This window comes from Haliotis asinina, chromosome 15, assembly GCF_037392515.1.
Source record: "Haliotis asinina isolate JCU_RB_2024 chromosome 15, JCU_Hal_asi_v2, whole genome shotgun sequence".
Taxonomy (NCBI): domain Eukaryota; kingdom Metazoa; phylum Mollusca; class Gastropoda; order Lepetellida; family Haliotidae; genus Haliotis; species Haliotis asinina.
Genome location: NC_090294.1, coordinates 28009177 through 28028027, shown reverse-complemented (window position 1 = coordinate 28028027; position 18851 = coordinate 28009177). Strand labels below are relative to the sequence as shown.

The following is an 18851-nucleotide window of genomic DNA, read 5'->3' as shown; positions in this document are numbered from 1 at the left end:
GAGTGCAGCGTAAAACGTCAAACCAAAGCCACAAAGAAGAAGAAGGTTATATATTTTAGGCTTCCGGCTATGTCGACTTCACAAAATACGATCTTTCTTAAGCTTGTTGTATGCTTGTGAAATATTTACATGATTGTTAAATAATCATGACGTGTGAAATATATCGTTTATAGAAATCCACGGTTAATACTTTGATGTTTTTGGTCCAGCCTGAGATAGTTATCTAATTATTTGTATTTGTATATGGCATTGGAAAAAACAGCATTTATGGGAAGACTGGGAATCCGCCATTAGTGAATTTAAATTAACTGGGTGGAGTGTGGCGTAAAACTAAACTCACTCATAGGAATGTTATTTTTCCTAATAATTTACTATCGTTTCTTGTGATATCTTTATTTAAAGAATTGGGGCGATTTAGTCAAATAAAATACATTAAAAAATACATAAATTTAACAAATCAACCTTGTGTTTATGTTCGGTTTTGATCGTAAACTGGGCTTACCTGAGTTTAGACTGTTTCGTGAGACTTAATGGAACACTGATCCAAAGCTATTCCCATGGACTGGTTGTTGCTTTTGTTATTGTTAACCCTCGCTACAAAGCACAGTACACCGACTAATCACACCTCAAACCATCCATGCATGGTGATTCCATGGTTTCAATGGACCCCAACAACCTGTGTTCGTCGTAATATGAGACTAAGTGGGTTGGTTTGTCAGGCTCTGTGACTCCGTTAATGAATTGTCTTCTTGTCCTGGTTGGGTGGTTGTCTGGTAGCCTAGTTGCTGAAACGTCTGGTAGCCTAGTGGTTAAAGCGTTAAATAGTCTCGTCGAAGATCAGGTTTCAGTTCTCCACAGGGGGCACAATGTGTGAAGCCCCCCGACGTGATATTGTTGGGATATTGATAAAAGTGGAGTAAAACTAAACTCACTCACTTACTCACTTAGTTTGATGGTACGTGAATGATAAGCATTGTTGGCCCTTTCTTTCTGATCAAATTGGTCAGCTCTCGACACAACTGTTGTATTCGAATGGATCAGATGGTTTGCACACAGTGCTCAGCTTAAACCGGTTCTAACCATATAGTCATGTTTGAAATTCGGTTCTATATGTTTGCTTTGTATTATTAAATCTCAAGCTGAAATCTACCTTTGACCTTTATTTTCTTTGGCATAGTAATATCCGCCAATACAACTGAACAGTCAGAGAACGATCTCCGTTGAATTTGTACGCAAGACATTTTCGTTATATATATACTCAACTTAGTTTGAGTAGGACACATGACATATGATCCCACGTGACCACGCCAAAGTAACATGCTATATATAGTTTCGGAAGTTAATGCAGACTGCATAGCGACTGGATGACTAGGTCGGTTTCACAACTCCTAACCAATCAGCGGTTATTACATACCTTCCGCTCGGGACATTCACCTGTGGCATATCACTTCTCAAGCAGAACCTACATATAAACATAGATGCCAGCTTGTTATCCTGCAGTGCTTTTGTAGTTCTGAGGAAGTATGTAAGTTTACTTGTGTATCAGATTATTATTCAGTGTTATACTGTAATTTGACTGCTGGGGTGTTTTGAACAGCTTGTCTAAATCGATATATGGTCTCTGTCTAAATCTACAATTTGAAATATCATACTCTTAATATAACGTATATTGTTTGTTAAGACAATGGAATAATATTTACAATAAAACTACTGATTGGGTTCAGCTGATCAAAATATTATTTAGTATTACAATGTACTTTGATTGCAGGGGTATTTTGAACAGCTTGTCTAATTCTGTAACTCAAGCAATAACAGATAGTTTGAAATACAGTATTAAAGTCCAGATGAGATATCATAATTTAATATTGACTATATTGATTGATAAAACAATGAAATATTATATATATTAAACTATAATCAATGAGCTCAGCTCATCGACTTATTTATTTAACCAAGGTAATTTCTTTCTTTCTGTAAAAACTATCTAATTCATTTTTTCAGATTTTCCAGAAAGGTTTTAATCGGTTTTGGATAACATACTGGAGACGATAGTCAGACCGGGTGTTCTAATGATTTCAGGAACAAAAATGATAAAACACTTTAAATGTTCTCATGACACAAGTTTTAATGCTTAAATCAGTTTAGTTTCCAATTAGATACATTTCAGATGTCATACAATGCTAATTTTATTTAATTTAATGTGTGATTTTTTTTTTACAACTGCAGGCATTAAAATATAATCACAGGTGTATTATCATTGTTTTTATTTATTGCAGTTTAATATGGCTATCCTAGTTAGTCACAGTACCCTGACTCCGGGCCGACTGGTTTTATTCCCGTCATGCCGAGCGCCAGACAAGGCAACAGTAAATTACAAGTACCATCTTATGACGTCATTTGCCATGCCGCAACTGGGGATCAAAACCCAGACCTTCCGCTTTCCCGTGGGTTGCTCTGTCAACCTGACATCTGACCATGAAGACAAGTGACTCGATGTGTACAAGCATCAACCAGGTAATAAGATAGTTATTCGTAGTTTTCCAGTTGTCTTTCAATTTGCATGATATCAGTATCTTTAGCTTCTTAGTATACTTTGATTTTTTTTCTTGTTGTTTGACGTTCGACGCTGCACTTGGCGATATTGCACTTAACTGACGACGCCTGTAAATAATTAACGTGTACTTTAAAGTAAAAGTTGAGATTTTAGCATTTTAATATTTAATCTAAATATTTGAATTTGTGAAGTTTTCTGACTGCATATTTGATTGTTTGTTTTTCCGAACATCCCCGAGCAAATCGTTTCAAATAAACAACATATCAAGCAATAATTCTTTTCACAATACGCTGGCAACATCGCTGCGGACACGTTTTATCAGATGTTTTTTCATTGAACATTTGTCTGATAACAATGATAATATTTTCATTTCATACTCAATATACCCATGCATGTCCTTTTTTATTTTTGGATATTTTGGATAAAAAGGGTAAAAACGGTCACAAAATATTATATGAGAACGTCTTATGGAGCATAGTCATTATATTTAGATTTGAAATATGTCTGAAATAACGTATAATGTCAGTCATGCTCAACAAACCCGAAGGAAGGTAAGATTCCGTCAGAAGCACTAATGTTACATGCATGCAAATTTCATGTATTCATATTGACATCCGTTGCGAGATGTTGTTACAGTAAAAACACATAACTGTCTTTGGTTTTAGACTCACGCTTTCATTATTCTAGTCACACTCTCGCAAAAAAAAAATTCTCTTCAGCATGCACATTTTCACCCCTGAAAATCACAGATAGGCCTGAACACATAGTATTAGTGAGGTTTCTGAGAAGGGAATTTACAGGTGTGCATGGACCACAGGGGGCGGAACGCTCCCTAAACCATCTACCTGGTTCACTCTACTACTGCTAGACACAAATTAGATGATCCTGCGCACTAAACGCATTTGTGACAAGAGAGGCGGTACAACGAATTGGGCGAGTACACTTGGCTGCTACAGGTAGCTTGACGATTATGCACGTGCAATACATGCTAACCGTGACATGAAATCAACACCGCATATTCCTTCGAATGATAAGACTCTAATTTCAGGCATACGATACTGATATTCCACGCTAACCTTTAGTTAAGACGAAGACAAATAGATGATTGGGGCATTGACAAGCATTTTAGATATTCAGCAATGTTGTTAAAAGAACCCCAGGAAAATGTCATTTGCTTCGTGAAATGGTCCTAAGCATATTTGCTCAGTATATTGTGTTGATTCAATTCGTTGGGAGTGTACCTGTTCCCAAATCGAGTGTGCTATAACAATTCATGCGTGAAACGCACGGGGAAAATGAACTTCTCGATATTTATCAGACAACCTGTCTCCCTCTTGTTTCAAGTGGATCGTTCTGTGGGGCGGTCCCAAGTATGCAAATTGGGGTCATTTGTCAGGTCGTGGATCACCTTATATGTGTTTACCAGTAGTATACTCATCAATTTTCTGTCTTTGGGGTGGAAGCTCAGTGAACAAGGGCAGTAACTCTGTGAGCCCAGGTGAATTGTGCAATACTGCATGTGAGCTTGCGCAGGCTGATCGTATGACACAGACGATGACTGATTATAATTTATCAGCATGGATCTATTTGGCAACATGTGTCAAGTCCACTTATATAAATTTTTGACGAACTCCCGCCGTAATATATAGTTGAAATATTGCTCATGCGACGCTAAGCAACAAACAAACAAATAATAGTACTGACTGACTCTCATGCAGTGCTAGGATATTGCCGAGTGAGAAACGAAAAAAATGGGTCTGAATATAGCGTATGAGATATTTTCTTATACACAGCAAAATTGCACACAGACTCCTCCTTGTTACCCTTACTGCCAACCAACAGGCAAGGTAACAACAAACACCATACTTTAACGTCTCGTCATATGACAAGGCCGGGAATCAAACCGTCTGACTTTAGTTGAAGGACAGATGCTTTAACCAACATTAAAACAAACACATAGTGCAGACAAATTACGTAAAATGAATTATACAACTAAGGAATATATATAGTGGGCCCAACTAATTTGATCAAGATTGTCATAACTTAACAATTATTATCGAACTTCATGACAAACAGTAGACTTTCAGACTCAGAAAGCTGTAATATTTTATCGATATATATTAAGTATTGAATATCTGAATAATTCAAGTATTGGAGATTTATCAGTATTTGACAGACAGACTGCTACAGGTATCGGTACCAATGTAAGGAAGTGCATGTACTAACTGATTCTATATGTGTACGCTAGAAGCGGTGAGGTGCCGCATTGGTTGAAGAAATCGCTCGCCAAATATCTCTTTTACAACTGGAATTTCTGTCCAGGCAAGCAGGAGCCACGCATGCATGGAGGAAGAAAGGTTCCATTTCTAATAAAAGGACATGATAACGAAAAATACCGATAAACTACCAATTTTTCCAGAAAAAATAAACTTATGAAAAAAGAATAAACATTCATTCAGTTATTTGACAGAAATTATGATGAATGTTGTATATCTGTATTCCTTGTGTGACGATATTCAAACTACGCACACGTTCAATTCTTGACCGACCAGTTGCACAAGCTCCAATTCCCGCCAGATTACAAATGCAAAATGGCGACCATCCGATTCACATTGGTCCCCTCTGACTTGAACACGTGACCATGTCTTTGTGGTTTGTTACGGAAACATGCGAGCAGTGACGAACATAGATCTGAGATTCAGATCACGGTTCTCTATACATACGGTATACTACAAAAAGATGGCATATACCCTCGGCTACCCAGAATCGTTGCCCGTTTTTTTTCCACATGGATGGAGAGAACTTCCACAACAGAGAAAGAATATTGTCCAGTGATGATTTCATAATGATATAATAATAATAATTCATAAGCACATAAGACCTGCAATACAATCACGTATTTAAATAGGGTTGTGGTCACGTTACCTTATTAGAATGAATGTCTGAGAAGTGCCATTGCCATATTTACGAAGTCCACTGTATCTCAAATGACTATGGACTGTGAAAGTGGACATAAATAATTAGGTATGAATGTGAATTATTCGTCGGTTTAATATTACTAAATTCAGACACTTTAATAAATGACTTATTGAGACATCAATTAACTGAAAAAACTGGGGTTCAATGTATGAAATCGCATTCAGAACAAATCAGCAGTATTTTTAGAACACCTATTTCAGAACACTTATTTTGCTGACATTGAAGACCAGAGATAGCTACGCTTTCAGTTTCTCATCCGACAACATATCTGGGAATCCCAAAGTTTCAGACCTCGTTGGCTCTCTGCCAGGTAATAGATAAAATGATTCAATGTTTTCATTGGTCTATGTCATCCAATCAAAATTCGCCAGTCCCATAGATCAGGGGTTTTCCAGCGCGTGCAGTGTTACGTGTTGGGTGAAGTGACATTGTCTGGTTTAGTACAAACGCACAGTTTACTGGCATTCGAAACGTTGAGAGCATTTACATTTGTAACTGACATAGGTTAAGTAATTGATTTGTTGACATCAATGACGAAGGGTAGCTTACAACCCAAGAGGTTCTTTATATATATGTACGTAAGTAATAATACAAATGCATTTATAGTTACGTTGATTGTATGATATTTTGCCGATTGGTGGTATGGTGATAATACTAATATGGTAAAGCGCCTCTGTTTTATGGTATAGTGTTATGACTTTTTCTTTTTTTCTTCTTTTTTTGACAACGCTGTCCCGCTAGTTGATAGTATGATATTTCGACAATGCTCACCTAGAATTCGTGTTCTTACAATAATGCTGCGTTTTGTGGACCGTCCATAGTGTGTGTGGTGTGTGTGTGTGTGTGTGTGTGTGTGTGTGTGCGCGCGCATTTTAAGTGACCCCCACCCACCCACCCCCTTCCTGCATACCATGTACAAAATCAATTACAACCTCTAGGACACCTCTACAAGTTTCATTACACCCACCCCAACAAGATAAACAATACATCATCATCCCCAGCCAGAAGTTATGAACGCCCCTAATGTTGACAAATATTGTTCTGCCCCTCCTGCTGATGGTAGGATGCATTTGCGACATATTCAGGGGTTTTCTGACTATGATGGCATGACGTGTATCTGAGAATGCTGCCTTCTTGTTGATGGTATGACATTTTTCAGACAATACTGCCTATCTTGTTGATGGTTAGTCAATTTACTGAATACTTTTCTGTTTTCAATCTCTGGTTTCATGGAGATCAGTTGGAGAGGTGCACTGGTGGTGGTTGGTCTTGTTTTTGTCTTTGTTAGTCATGCACACATTGTCTGAGGACAAACCTTTTGGGACTCATGCATGACTAGGTGAGTTACTGAGTTTAGTTTTATACCACATTTAGCAATATCCCAGTGAAATCATGGGACCACCAGAATGGGCTTCACACATTGCACCCATGTAGGGAATCTAACCCGGGTCTTCTGTGTGATGAGTGAACACTTAACCACTCGCCTTCCCTCGCCTCTGCAGAACTGAAAGATTCCAATGCAATGCCAAATTTTAAGTCACTTTTCCCTTTCCTTACAGTTACTGTTCATTCAAAGGTCTGCACACGGACACAGTTTAGAAATCAGCAAAATCCCGGGGTAGTGAGACCTCCTGAAGAACAGTTGGAGAATTAGGGTTGGCATTTATAGTTGATATGGCTGAATGTGTGCCGTGGTACACTTGGTTTAATGCAAGCCCTGCCAAGCAGTGAAGAGGGAGGTCGTAAACCACCACCACCACCACCAAACAATACACCCTAACTAACAAAACCTGTGAAGATCTGAGTTAGACTTAGACATTACTGACATGTTTGTGATAAGAGGCAGCGAAAGGGACTGTGTGGTCAGCCTCACTGACCTGGTTGACACATGTTATGGTATCCCACTTGTTTAGATGTTCATGCTGTTGATCACTGGATTGTCTGGTCCAGAGTTGATTATTTGCAGACTGTTGCCATATAGCTGGGTTAATGTGGAATGCGGCATGAGATAAACAAACACAAACATAAAACAAGTACTGAAGAAAAAAAAACATGAGACCTCTACAATGTATTTGGAATTTTTATTGAAGCCAGCAATTAGCACCTTTCGTAACGAACAAAGTAACAAGCATCCTTAATTCATACCTGTTTGTGTCTGCTATTTCCCTCACACCTACTTCTGGATATGGTAATTTACAGTTTACTGTTTAGTCAGCAGTTTGTAAAACAGACTTTGGCAGGATATCAATGTTTTTATGCTATTCAATGACAGTATCATAAACCAAAGTTGCCCAGTTTATGTATCAAATACTCTTAAACACGGGGAAACTACAGGAGTGCAAGTTTTTCTCACCATGTCAGCAATATCTCGTCAGGGGACACCAGAAATGGGCTTCACACATTATACCCACGTGGGAATCAGACCCAGGCCTTCTGCATGATGAGCGTACACTTTAACCATGAGACTACCCCACTTCCTTTCAGTTTAGAGGAACACAAGGACACTGCAGTGTGTGTCTGAAAAACTATCTTCCAAAGAAACCACAGTCAATTTTATTATGTGCATTGTTTCATTTGGTGCTGAGTATATCAATATAATAATACGTCACAAATTTGGTTTTGTTTGTCAATCAATGAGACAAATTTTAGGCAAGGGGCAACTACATCCCCCAATACAGCAATCTGTCTTGGAATAGACAGTGAAAGCTTTTAGGTACATTAGGTACATAGGTACTAGGTACATTCAAGACTTTAAGGGGATTAAGATTAAAGATTATGTCTACTGATTACATAAACTACACTTTACCAATCTTCATAAAAAAGGTTAATACTAGTACTTTAATGTTGTAGCTATTTTTGCATATGTGTTTCAGATTTTTAATCCATGAAAAAAGGCTTTGGGGAATCAAAATATACTAATTCCATTGCTTAACTTTCTGAATGTGGATTCTGGCAATCTGTAGACAAAATAAATAATGAACCATTTTTTAAATTGCCAAAGGTTTGATATATTGTCCCAGATGAGGCTATGAAGCAAACGGCAGAACAGCTTGGTATTACAAGGTTGTTGCAATACAAGGAGTATGGCTACAAGTAGTGACTAGAAACATATCATAATGTACAGTCACATATAACAAGCAATATCAATATCATTTCATATGGAAATACTAAAAATCAAAAGAAAGCAAATGCCATTAGACCAAAAAAAAAAGAATGTAATATATGTCCATCAGTCAGGCATAGAAAAACAAGGGATAACCATTTGGGCTGTAATGATAAATCAAACTATCAATGGATTGCAGTTGTTGAGTCTTTGATAACAAATAAGAAAGAAACGAAAAACTATTGATGCATTGATAGTATGAGTGACTGTCAATAGTTTAGTAGACTTCCATTGATAAATGTGCAGCACAAATTTATCTGGTTCACACTACTTCTTGGATACATTTACACATTAACAATTGATATTTGGACCAAGAAAATACAAGTATATTACCATGATGACAAAAGTCAACAAAGCTGATTTTTCTGCTATATACAAACACAACAGTTATAAATAATCCACAAAGACAACACAATAATAACAGTTGAATGACAAAGCACTAGCGGTTATTAACTGGAAAATGTGCAAGATATAAACAGTGATGTTTATGAAGATGCCTGATGACTAGGGTAGGAAAGATAGGGCAATACAGTATGGTATCACAACGCAATGTTCTCTGCAAAACTCATCAATAAACAACACCTGTATTGCAATACAAATGATACATTGTTTTAAAGTACTATTGATGTAAAATATAATATATGTACATAATAACAGAAACAGTTAAGAACCTGATAGATTAAAAGATTTTCTGACATTTTTTTCATGGTTGTCCACACAAAGCAAAAGTGTGCACAGTGTCTCGAAATTTATATATTTCAGTCCTACAATAACCCATCTTAAATCTGAAAATAAAAGATTCATGGTTGTGATTCACCTTCAAAAAAGTGAGAGAATATGAATCTATGAGATAAAGGTACTGTATTGGCATACAAATCATATCGCACCCCTATTGGGATATGTATACCTCTTAATAACTAGCACTAATGCATGTACATCACCAATTACATGTAGTTATGTAGCGAATCTAGTGATAACACAGCCAAATGGTTATTTGAAAACCATCAGTGGTGTGTTTTCTTTCAGAGCACTTTAACGCCAAATAAGCTGAGTATTTGTTCAAAAGACACAAAATATATACTAGTACCCTTCACCAGAAAGCATGACTCATTAGCAGTATTTCAGTAATATCGTTCATGAACACAATCTTGTCTCCCGTGGGTAAATAAGTGAGTACAAAAATGAATTGTTAAACCAAATATTTTGGTCACATGTCTTACATCAGTTCTAACAAGTCCTGCTTGACAAGGCAACAAAGTTTTTCCATGAGTAAGCATATTGTTGAGTTCCTCCTTTAAAAACAAACAGTGGTCTAGTTTTATGCCACTTGTAGCATTATTCCAGCAATGTGAAGACAAGGGACACCAGACATAGGCTTTAGACACTGTACCCAAGTGGGGAATCCACAGCGTGACGAGTGAACACTTTACCCTTTCGGCTATCTCACCACCCTGAGTGAGTGAGTAAGTGAGGGAGCATGTTAAGATAATTCTAGTTGTATAGTTGTGAGATCAACTGAAGAAAAGAAGTTGAATGATGTTTTACGCCATCAACACTCCAACCAATATAAGGTCATTTCACAGATATTACAAAAATGAATCCTCGCCAGACATACTGTTAGTCTGAAGTGTCAGTTTGAAATATATCTACCACAAACATTAGGTTGTTGTGTGTTATACCTTCAGGTGGGGCTGCTTGTATCTTGCCACTAGATTATCAATAGTAGTCAGAAAAACGCCCGTAATACTGTCTTCATCTGTACAAATATTTGTATTAGTATCATTTAACAACTTAAGATACGTACAGGTATACACCATGAAGAAGGTTGAGTGTTTCCATCAGAAGAGATAGCTGACTGACAGCCCACATTAAACACACAGATAAAGAAGGCTTTTTGGGAAGCCCTGAGTCTCATGGTAGTACTTATTTTGAAAATAGAGCTATGACATCACCAATATTTACACAATGCAGAAATATGACATTTCATTCAATGCATTAGCTCCAAATGCACTAGTATGAAGTTCTATATGTGCACACTACATGTAACAATGAACACCAAGCTACCTGAACAACAAATGCACTAGCATGACGTAGTACATATCACATATGTACACTGTGTGTAAAAATGAATATCAAGTTACTTGTGCTTTATCCTTAACGTACAGCCCCATTTTAGCAAGCTCTTTCAATAAATATTCACATCTGCCCTAACGATCCAGGTTAGGGCTTAAATCTGGAAGATCAACATCTTCAGGTCGGCACCAAGTTGATGAATTAGACAGAAATTAAAGGCAGTAAATTATCAATACCGTGAAAGTGAAACCTCCACAATGAACTTGATCTTTGTACAGCTGCAACTGTCAAAACACTGGAGGGTTACGTAAAATCAAGTGGAATAAAACGTATTTACATCAGTGGCGATAGTTAACAATTTAAGCAGCTGCAATCCTGAAGAAATCACTCTTGAAAAGGAGGTCCCTCTGCTGGCATTACCCAATGTCCCTGCAGTTTTTGTGGACGTGTCTCCATCTGCTGCGGACGTACATCCAGAAGTTGTGGATGCTGTCGCTCCTTTCAAAGGAAGTGATGCGGCTGAAGATGTAACTCGTGTTCCATCAGCAGCAGATGTGCTGCTTCTGGAGTCTGCTGTCTCCATCACATCATCAACTGTAGGCTTTTCGTTGATGCCTCTTGATTCTTCTGCCCCAAAGCGACCTTGACCTTGATAAGAGTTTTCCTTGACCCCTGTGTGTCCTGATGCGAATCCCCCTCCTTCTTCCTCACTTTCACCTAAAGATAAAAAGTCATCTTCAGCACACCCTTTAGTCACTGGCACTCTTTCATAGTACATCGACTGTTGAAGTACTTTCTTTTCATGCTCAGCAATGAAGGATGGACACACAGATGCCTCAGACATAGTCAAAATGTGTATTTCTCCAATATTTTGATTATTCTCCTGGTAAGTGGATCTTTGTGTTTCATCCAGAATGGAGCTTCCTAAGGTTGGAACATAAAATATGCTGCCATCAGATGTTTCATGCAAGTCTGACCCAAGACTCCCTGTTGCACCAGTGGGTTCAGTTGGTGTGGTCACCTCGACACTAGAACTGTGTTGTCCAGAAATTAACTTAGATGCTGTATTGGCATCTTCAGTAAAAGCAATGCTGTCATCACTGGAGTTTGCTACGGTTTTGGGCATAGTTTCATGCCGAGCTACGTAATTGTCATGTGATGTCTTATCTCCTACCATAGGGTGAGTTCCAGCAGTAACACCAGAATCAGGACCCAACATATGATTTGGATTATTTGAAGCTGCAATATTATGTCCAGGACTACTGTGGGAAGTATTTGATGTTCCTGATGACGTTAGTGAAATAGGTGTGATCTTATCAAAGTTGGGCAGATGTCCAGGAGATACAGTGTTTGATGCTTTAAAACTGCTAGATAATTTTTCTGAAGCAGGATATCTGTAGTCCTTAGTGTGTACAGGAAGATGGGGAGGAGGATGTATCACAGCATGACCATGTTGACAAGCCTCAGCTTCAGTCCCTGTTGCATTTATCGAGCTGTGGTCATTGGTGAATACAGGCAGTTGGGGAGGATGATGTATCACAACTTGACCATGTTGACAAGCCCCAGCTTCAGTCCCTGTTGCATTTATCGAGCTGTGGTCATTGGTGAATACAGGCAGTTGGGGAGGATGATGTATCACAACTTGACCATGTTGACAAGCCCCATCTTCGGTCCCTGTTGCATTTATCGAGCTGTGGTTGTTGATGTGTACAGAAAGTTGGGGAGGATGAGCTTGACCATGTTGACAAGCCCCAGCTTCAGTCCCTGTTGCATTTATCGAGCTGTGGTCATTGGTGAATACAGGCAGTTGGGGAGGATGATGTATCACAACTTGACCATGTTGACAAGCCCCATCTTCGGTCCCTGTTGCATTTATCGAGCTGTGGTTGTTGATGTGTACAGAAAGTTGGGGAGGATGAGCTTGACCATGTTGACAAGCCTCAGCTTCGGTCCCTATTGCATTTACCGAGATGGGTAGGGGGGAACTAGAGGCAGCTGCAGGAGTTGCAAAGAGCTTGGGCTGTTGGTTCATATTGGTAATTGTATCTCCGTTTGGGCTGGCACTGGAGTTGGTATTGATGACTTTTGACCCAAGTTCTGGTTTGGGTTTGGTATCAGCATTGTTCGAAGAATTTTGATTAATGTTATTCTCATCAGAGAAATCACTTTCCAGGCATGGGGGATTACCATGTTCTTGTTCTGTCTGATGCTCTTCATTGGGACTTTCTACAGGCCTGTTCTGATTTCTTTGATTTTCACATTTCAGTGCCTCCTCTAGTTTCTTTTCTTCTTGAAGTTGTGACAAGATGACTTGATTACTTTTATACATGCCAGTGGTGCCAGTGAAGGAACTCTGTGAGACTTCTGTTGTTCCTGTGCAGGACTGTTTGTCTTTGCATTTGTATGGGTCCATCACATGAAGAGCACTGGAGGATACGGAATTCTGTTCAAACTGGTCAGTGACATCAGCTCTTGCTGCACTGCTTACATTTGGTGGTTTGATGTCAGGAATTGAGATGTCCAAGTCCACCATCATATTGCTTGTTCCAGCCCAGCTGTTTTTTCTCCTATCTTCATTGATCACATCCTCTTCATCCTGAAAGGTCAACCCAGTCAATTCCTTTATGTCATCAAGAAGGTCTTGTCTCTGCATTTTCTGTAGAGCTGTTATGAGTCTACCAAAAGTAGCCCTCTCTCCCTCGGCTGCCTTGAAGAAATCCAGGACCTGCTTGGTTTTATGCTCTTCTGAGTTGGATGACAGAATCTTACTATAGTCCTCACCTAAAAATTCTGAAAGACAAATTTACATTAGAATTAATTTGTATCAGGGTAAAAATTATTGTCAGCCTATTCAAAGTCAGAATTCCTTAGAAACTGTATATAATACTGGGCCTATTTAAACCAAAAATCCCTTAATGACTGACACGTTTGAGAGACTGGGGCCTATTCAAACTCAGAAACCCATATGAAACAAGATGCATAGGTTACTGGACCTCTGCAAAGCCAGACTTACTTAAGAAACAATAAGCATATTTTTCTGGGTCCATTCAAAGTCATAATCCTTTATGGAGTGACAACATTGACAAGCATAGGTTACTGGGCCTCTTCTAACCTCTAATTTAAATTCCAAATCCTATAGGTGCAACCTGCATGGGATTATGCAACTTGTTGTAACCAAGTTTACCTAACAATACCTTACAGAAGAATGATTATCAATGACTGCATACTTTTGATGATGACTTTAAACATTATTTTAAACAATACACATATTTGTCATGTTGATGCTGCCAAGTTTTATTTTACAATATTTTTCTCATAAACTCTTTATGCTTTCACTCTGAAACAACATGTATTGAAGTTTAATGGCTCTATGTGGCAATAATTGGAATTCCACTTGGTATATGAGGGTTCTTACTCTCGGCACAATATCATACTCACTGTCAGTTAAGTTGGAACCAAGCTCACTCCACTTTTGATTATGATCGAGTCTGTCAAGCAGGTTGAGTAATTTCATTGGAACGTTCCTCAGTAGAGTGTTGAAACTGACATCAATGAGTTCCTGTCTTGGCAAAGGAGCTACGGATGAGCGCTCATTGCAAGAGGTGGACCTATCTACCTGAGGACCAAAAGCCTGTGTATCAAATGGACCACTTGTTCTGGGACCCGTTTCAGTTGCTTGGTAGCTTAAGCCTGAAGGAGTTGGGATGACAGGATCTGCTGGCGAGAACTGGCCACTGGACACTTGACCCTGACCTCTCTCTCTGCTCCCTTGGAATGCACCGCTGGGATTTTGGCTCAGCCTCAAGTTATCTGAATGTTGAGGACCTGAAGGGGCAGACGAGGATCGAGCCACACCTGTTCTTACAATAGGTCTGTTTGTAGGATTAGGCTGAGAAGAACCTCTATACAAAGAAGGGTTGGAAGATCCGTTTACAGAAATCTGTACTGCCCCTGGGATAGGTTGTTGATATTGATGGTGATAAAGATTTGAAGGAATATCCTGTTCTTCAGGACATTGAGGATACCCACTGTGTACATAACCATTGGACTCCTGTGTCCAACTGAGATCATTTTTTGGTATAGCATATTGGGCTGCATAGCAATCAGCGCGGAAATGTCTTTGCTGTGTTGCTTCCTGATCGACTTCATGGGACGTTTTCCTTCGAGATCTCGGCTCAGGAAGGGATTGATACTGAGCATTTTCTGTTAGTGACCCACGATCTGATTCAGAGTCTGATGGTGGTGTGTTCCTCATATACTCTCTTCTTTCAGATCTGGGTGGCCTCCCATTGCTTCTAGACCTGTAATCTACCCCTATTTCTCGATGCAGTCGATACACCTCGTTTTCTGACAATGCTCCTAAAAAACCAAACATCAAGTTTCAAGGCAGTTCATAAAATCTCACAGAATTAGTTGGTCATTTCTATCAGCCTTTTCAACCACAATCCTTACATCTTTTATAAGGAAAAGAAACAAATTTAATACAGTCATATGTCAAAAAAATCTGAGTGAGTGAGTTGGGTATATATCACTATGTACAATAGCTTGGTTATTGCATGGACCACCTTAATGGTGAAAGACAATAATGGATTTTATTCATGTCCACCACTTGTGCTCATAGGCCAGTGAAAATATGGGGGGACAAATGAATCATCTTAAATCAGTAGATGCTTGCACAAATATAATTCTGCTCTTGAAATTGAGCAAAACAGAGGATTGATCCACCAGCAGCACATCTTGATTTTGTGCAGGGATGGAGTACCATGATGAATGTATGAATTTTTTGAAAGGGTGGGTCAATGCCCCACCTGGTTAAATTTGGGTGGGCCCCAATGCTTGATAGGAGGGTCAAGGTGCCCCCCATCAGGTTAATGTTAGGTGGGCCCCTTTGAGATTTGGGTGTTTGAAGTTTTCAGCTAAATGTATTTACTTGTATGTTAATAAACTGATTTAATAAGCTCATAATCATTTTCGGAGACATGACCATAAACAATGATGACTGAAAACCGAAACCAAAAGATGCCAAATAAAAGATGTTTAAGAACACACACTTGTACTGATTTACTTATTCCAACATATGGATTTGAACCTGTAAACTCAATAGTCGTTTGTGCTATTACGGTAAAAGATAACAATATTTATTGCATTATATTTACTGAGGCAGCGCTTGTATTTTTTAGATGCAGCATTTACAGATATTTTATGCCAAAATGTTGGCATAAATTCATACTATGATGCAGAAATGCAGCAGAAACGCATCCTAGGTTTATCCCTGGGGCACACTGACAACAATATTCACAAAAAATTAATTAACATGTTACCTTCCAGTATGTCAATGATCTTTTGAAGTCGACACTGATGCAATGCTTTCAAGAAGGCTATCCACCATCTGTCTCGGGTGTAAAGAATTTCAAGTAACCTTATGTTGATGTCTTGTTTGGTTTTTCCATGAGTAAGCATATTGTTGAGTTCCTCCTTGAATAAACAAATAGTGGCAAGTGAGTTTAGTTTTACACCAGCAATATCATGACAGGAGTCACTAGACATAGGCTTCAGACTCTACCCTTGTGGGGAATCCACAGCATAACAAATGAACATTTTACCCACTCGGCTATCTCACCACCACAAGTGAGTGAAAGAGTTTCTGAGTGGGTGGGTGAGTGACTGGGTGGGTGAGTGAGTGAGTAAGAGGGTGGGTGGGTGAGTGAGTGGGTGGGTGGATAAGTTAGTGAGCGAGTGAGTTAAGATTTAACATCAGCCATATCGTGACCCACCCCGAATGATAAATAAGTCATGTACATACAGGTATGGTTATCATGTTAAATGACAAAAGTGTAAAGGGTGAGTCTATTCTATAGAATTCACACATTCATCCCAATGCAAAACGCTCAAAGTCATGGGCTTGGAAATTGCTGTAAGTGGAAGTTGACAATCATTAATTCAAATCATGCTTATTGCATCACTGTTGTTTTCTTTCAGTTCTATAAATACACCTATCATACCTAAAGAAATACAATTCCACTTGAATGGGTCCACCAGTTAGTATTATACTTGAGGGGTAGTTGCCGTGGTTACTTACATAGTATGTGTCATATCCTGCAACTGTGAGGATGCCAGTCTCCTTCAGGTGAGTCAACATAGTTTTGGGATCCAGTGTGTTGGTTACTTTTACATAGTTCTTATTTATTACTTTTTTCAGTTTTTCCTCCAAAAATGAAGACATCTGTGAAAATAGACAAAAATGAAATTAAGACAATGAAGCTTATGAATATGATAGGAAACATACTTAAAAGCAAAGAAAACTTAACCAGAACACTCTAGACAGCCTCTGTACTCATGACACATGCAACATCTACAATATCTATAATCAACAACACCTTAAGCACACACAGGTCACTGCTATCATACAAGTATGTGTATGCATGTGGCTGTATTCACACCAGGGCACCTGCTCTTGTCTAGCAAGTAAGTGAACACTGTAGAGATAAACATTTTATTCTAAATCATACAACTAGCAACACAAGACTACTGTCCAATGTTGTTCTTCAGTATGTGAATGAAACCTGGAGCTATGAAAACAGTGATAACCAGTAATATCACTGCATCTAATGGTCCATGTGAAGTCTTTCAGACTACTGAAGGTAAAAACACAGTGATACATGTCATTACTACACAATGGTTCATGTCATTACTACACAATGGTCCATGTCATTACTACACAATGATCCATGTCATTACTGCACAATGGTCCATGTCATTACTACACAATGATCCATGTCATTACTACACAATGGTCCATGTCATTATCACACAATGATACATGTCACTACTATGCAATGATACATGTCATTAGTACACAATAATCCATGTCATTAGTACACAATGATCCATGTCATTACTACACAATAGGTCCATGTCATTACCACACAATGATCCATATGTTATACTATTGAGATCAATTAAATAGTGTTAGATTATCTACCTTCATAGCTGAACAGAAACGCTGCTAGAACTTTGTTACAGTCCGCAGTAATTTCCCTTGTGAAGTTGTCTCCTCTATGCTCGAACGCCCTATGCTGTGTACTAATGAACATTGAAGCAATTGCCATACGGGGCAATTAGCCTTTTCTTCCATAGTCTAGGTGTACTGTCCATTGAATAACACAGGATCCGATATTATAACATCACTAACCTCGATGTAACCACTTCTTGAATCCACACCTCGCTTTACTCTCTCACGACGGGACGATGGCGGACAACGTGAAACGATAATAGCTGTGATGGGAATTCCCTGTCCACGTTGCTATTAATAGAATAGGCATTCTCTCATTCCACAAAGCGAATGATAGTACTTGAGGTTGAATAACTGAACAAAATTCATCGTTAAAAGTTTGATAAACGAATATAATGTCCGAGTATATTTAGTATAGTGTAATGATTACAGTTGACGCTTTCACATTTTTGGTTCGTTAGGTGTGCAATGTCACAATGACCCGTCTCCCGCTGTGACGCACTGATGAGACGTCACGTGGTATCTGCTGCATGAAAAATTTCAACAACCTGGCTCGCCGGAATTACACGAGTAGTTACGAACGAAGCCGAGTCGTCTCCTTGGAGGTTACGGAAAGAGGCGAGTTTTGACGAATGAAATGCCTGTCATCGTTTGATGATGTGAAGTGACAAAGTGAAATATTTATTTTAGTTTGTGTAAATGAGAATTTAACAGAAAGTTTTTAAGTTAAGATTTGGAATCAGCTTTTGCGATGTACGCGTGGTTGCAAAATTTATTCTTTTGCTCCTTCATAGATGATCATTCAGGGTCACAGTTAGTTTCAGCTCGCTCTGTGCCACAAAATTAGTTCACTTTAGTCAGTTAATTAAAAGAGCACTGATACAGAGCGACTAATGTTTCACGCCAACATCTTAATTCCGAAACCAAGCTGCAAGCTGGTCAGCACCTGCTCTCTCGACCGAGATGGACACGGGGACTGGGTCACGGTCCACCTTGGCAGAATCATTTCAACCCAAACTGTGGGACAATAGGATGAGTGGACGTCCATCATGATCAGATGCCGTTATTCG

The 18851-nt window shown here is 38.8% G+C and overlaps 1 protein-coding gene across 2 annotated transcripts; it reads right to left on the bottom strand.

Annotated features, from left to right (window-relative positions):
• Positions 1 to 7597: 7597 nt before the first annotated feature.
• LOC137266312 (serine-rich adhesin for platelets-like) lies at positions 7598 to 18053 on the bottom strand. Of its 2 annotated transcripts, none has more exons than XM_067801797.1 (5): positions 17962 to 18053; positions 16849 to 16992; positions 16091 to 16244; positions 14208 to 15128; positions 7598 to 13559 (listed from the first exon to the last, which is right to left on the bottom strand). In XM_067801797.1, the coding sequence occupies exons 2-5, from the start codon at positions 16990 to 16992 to the stop codon at positions 11083 to 11085; spliced, it is 3696 nt and encodes a 1231-aa protein (XP_067657898.1). In that variant the 5' UTR covers positions 17962 to 18053; the 3' UTR covers positions 7598 to 11082. The 2 variants fall into 2 exon arrangements, with proteins under 2 accessions (XP_067657898.1, XP_067657897.1); XM_067801796.1 differs by lacking the exon at positions 17962 to 18053 and adding an exon at positions 17752 to 17813 and having other exon boundaries at positions 10993 to 13559.
• Positions 18054 to 18851: the final 798 nt, after the last annotated feature.

What these genes read in the sequence shown, in the direction of transcription:
- LOC137266312 (XM_067801796.1), bottom strand. An exon ending in CAGGATATGACACATACTAT is followed by an intron (nt 16,245 to 16,848) that starts GTAAGTAACCAC and finishes TGTTTATTCAAG; the next exon opens with GAGGAACTCAACAATATGCT. An exon ending in GATCATTGACATACTGGAAG is followed by an intron (nt 15,129 to 16,090) that starts GTAACATGTTAA and finishes TTGGTTTTTTAG; the next exon opens with GAGCATTGTCAGAAAACGAG.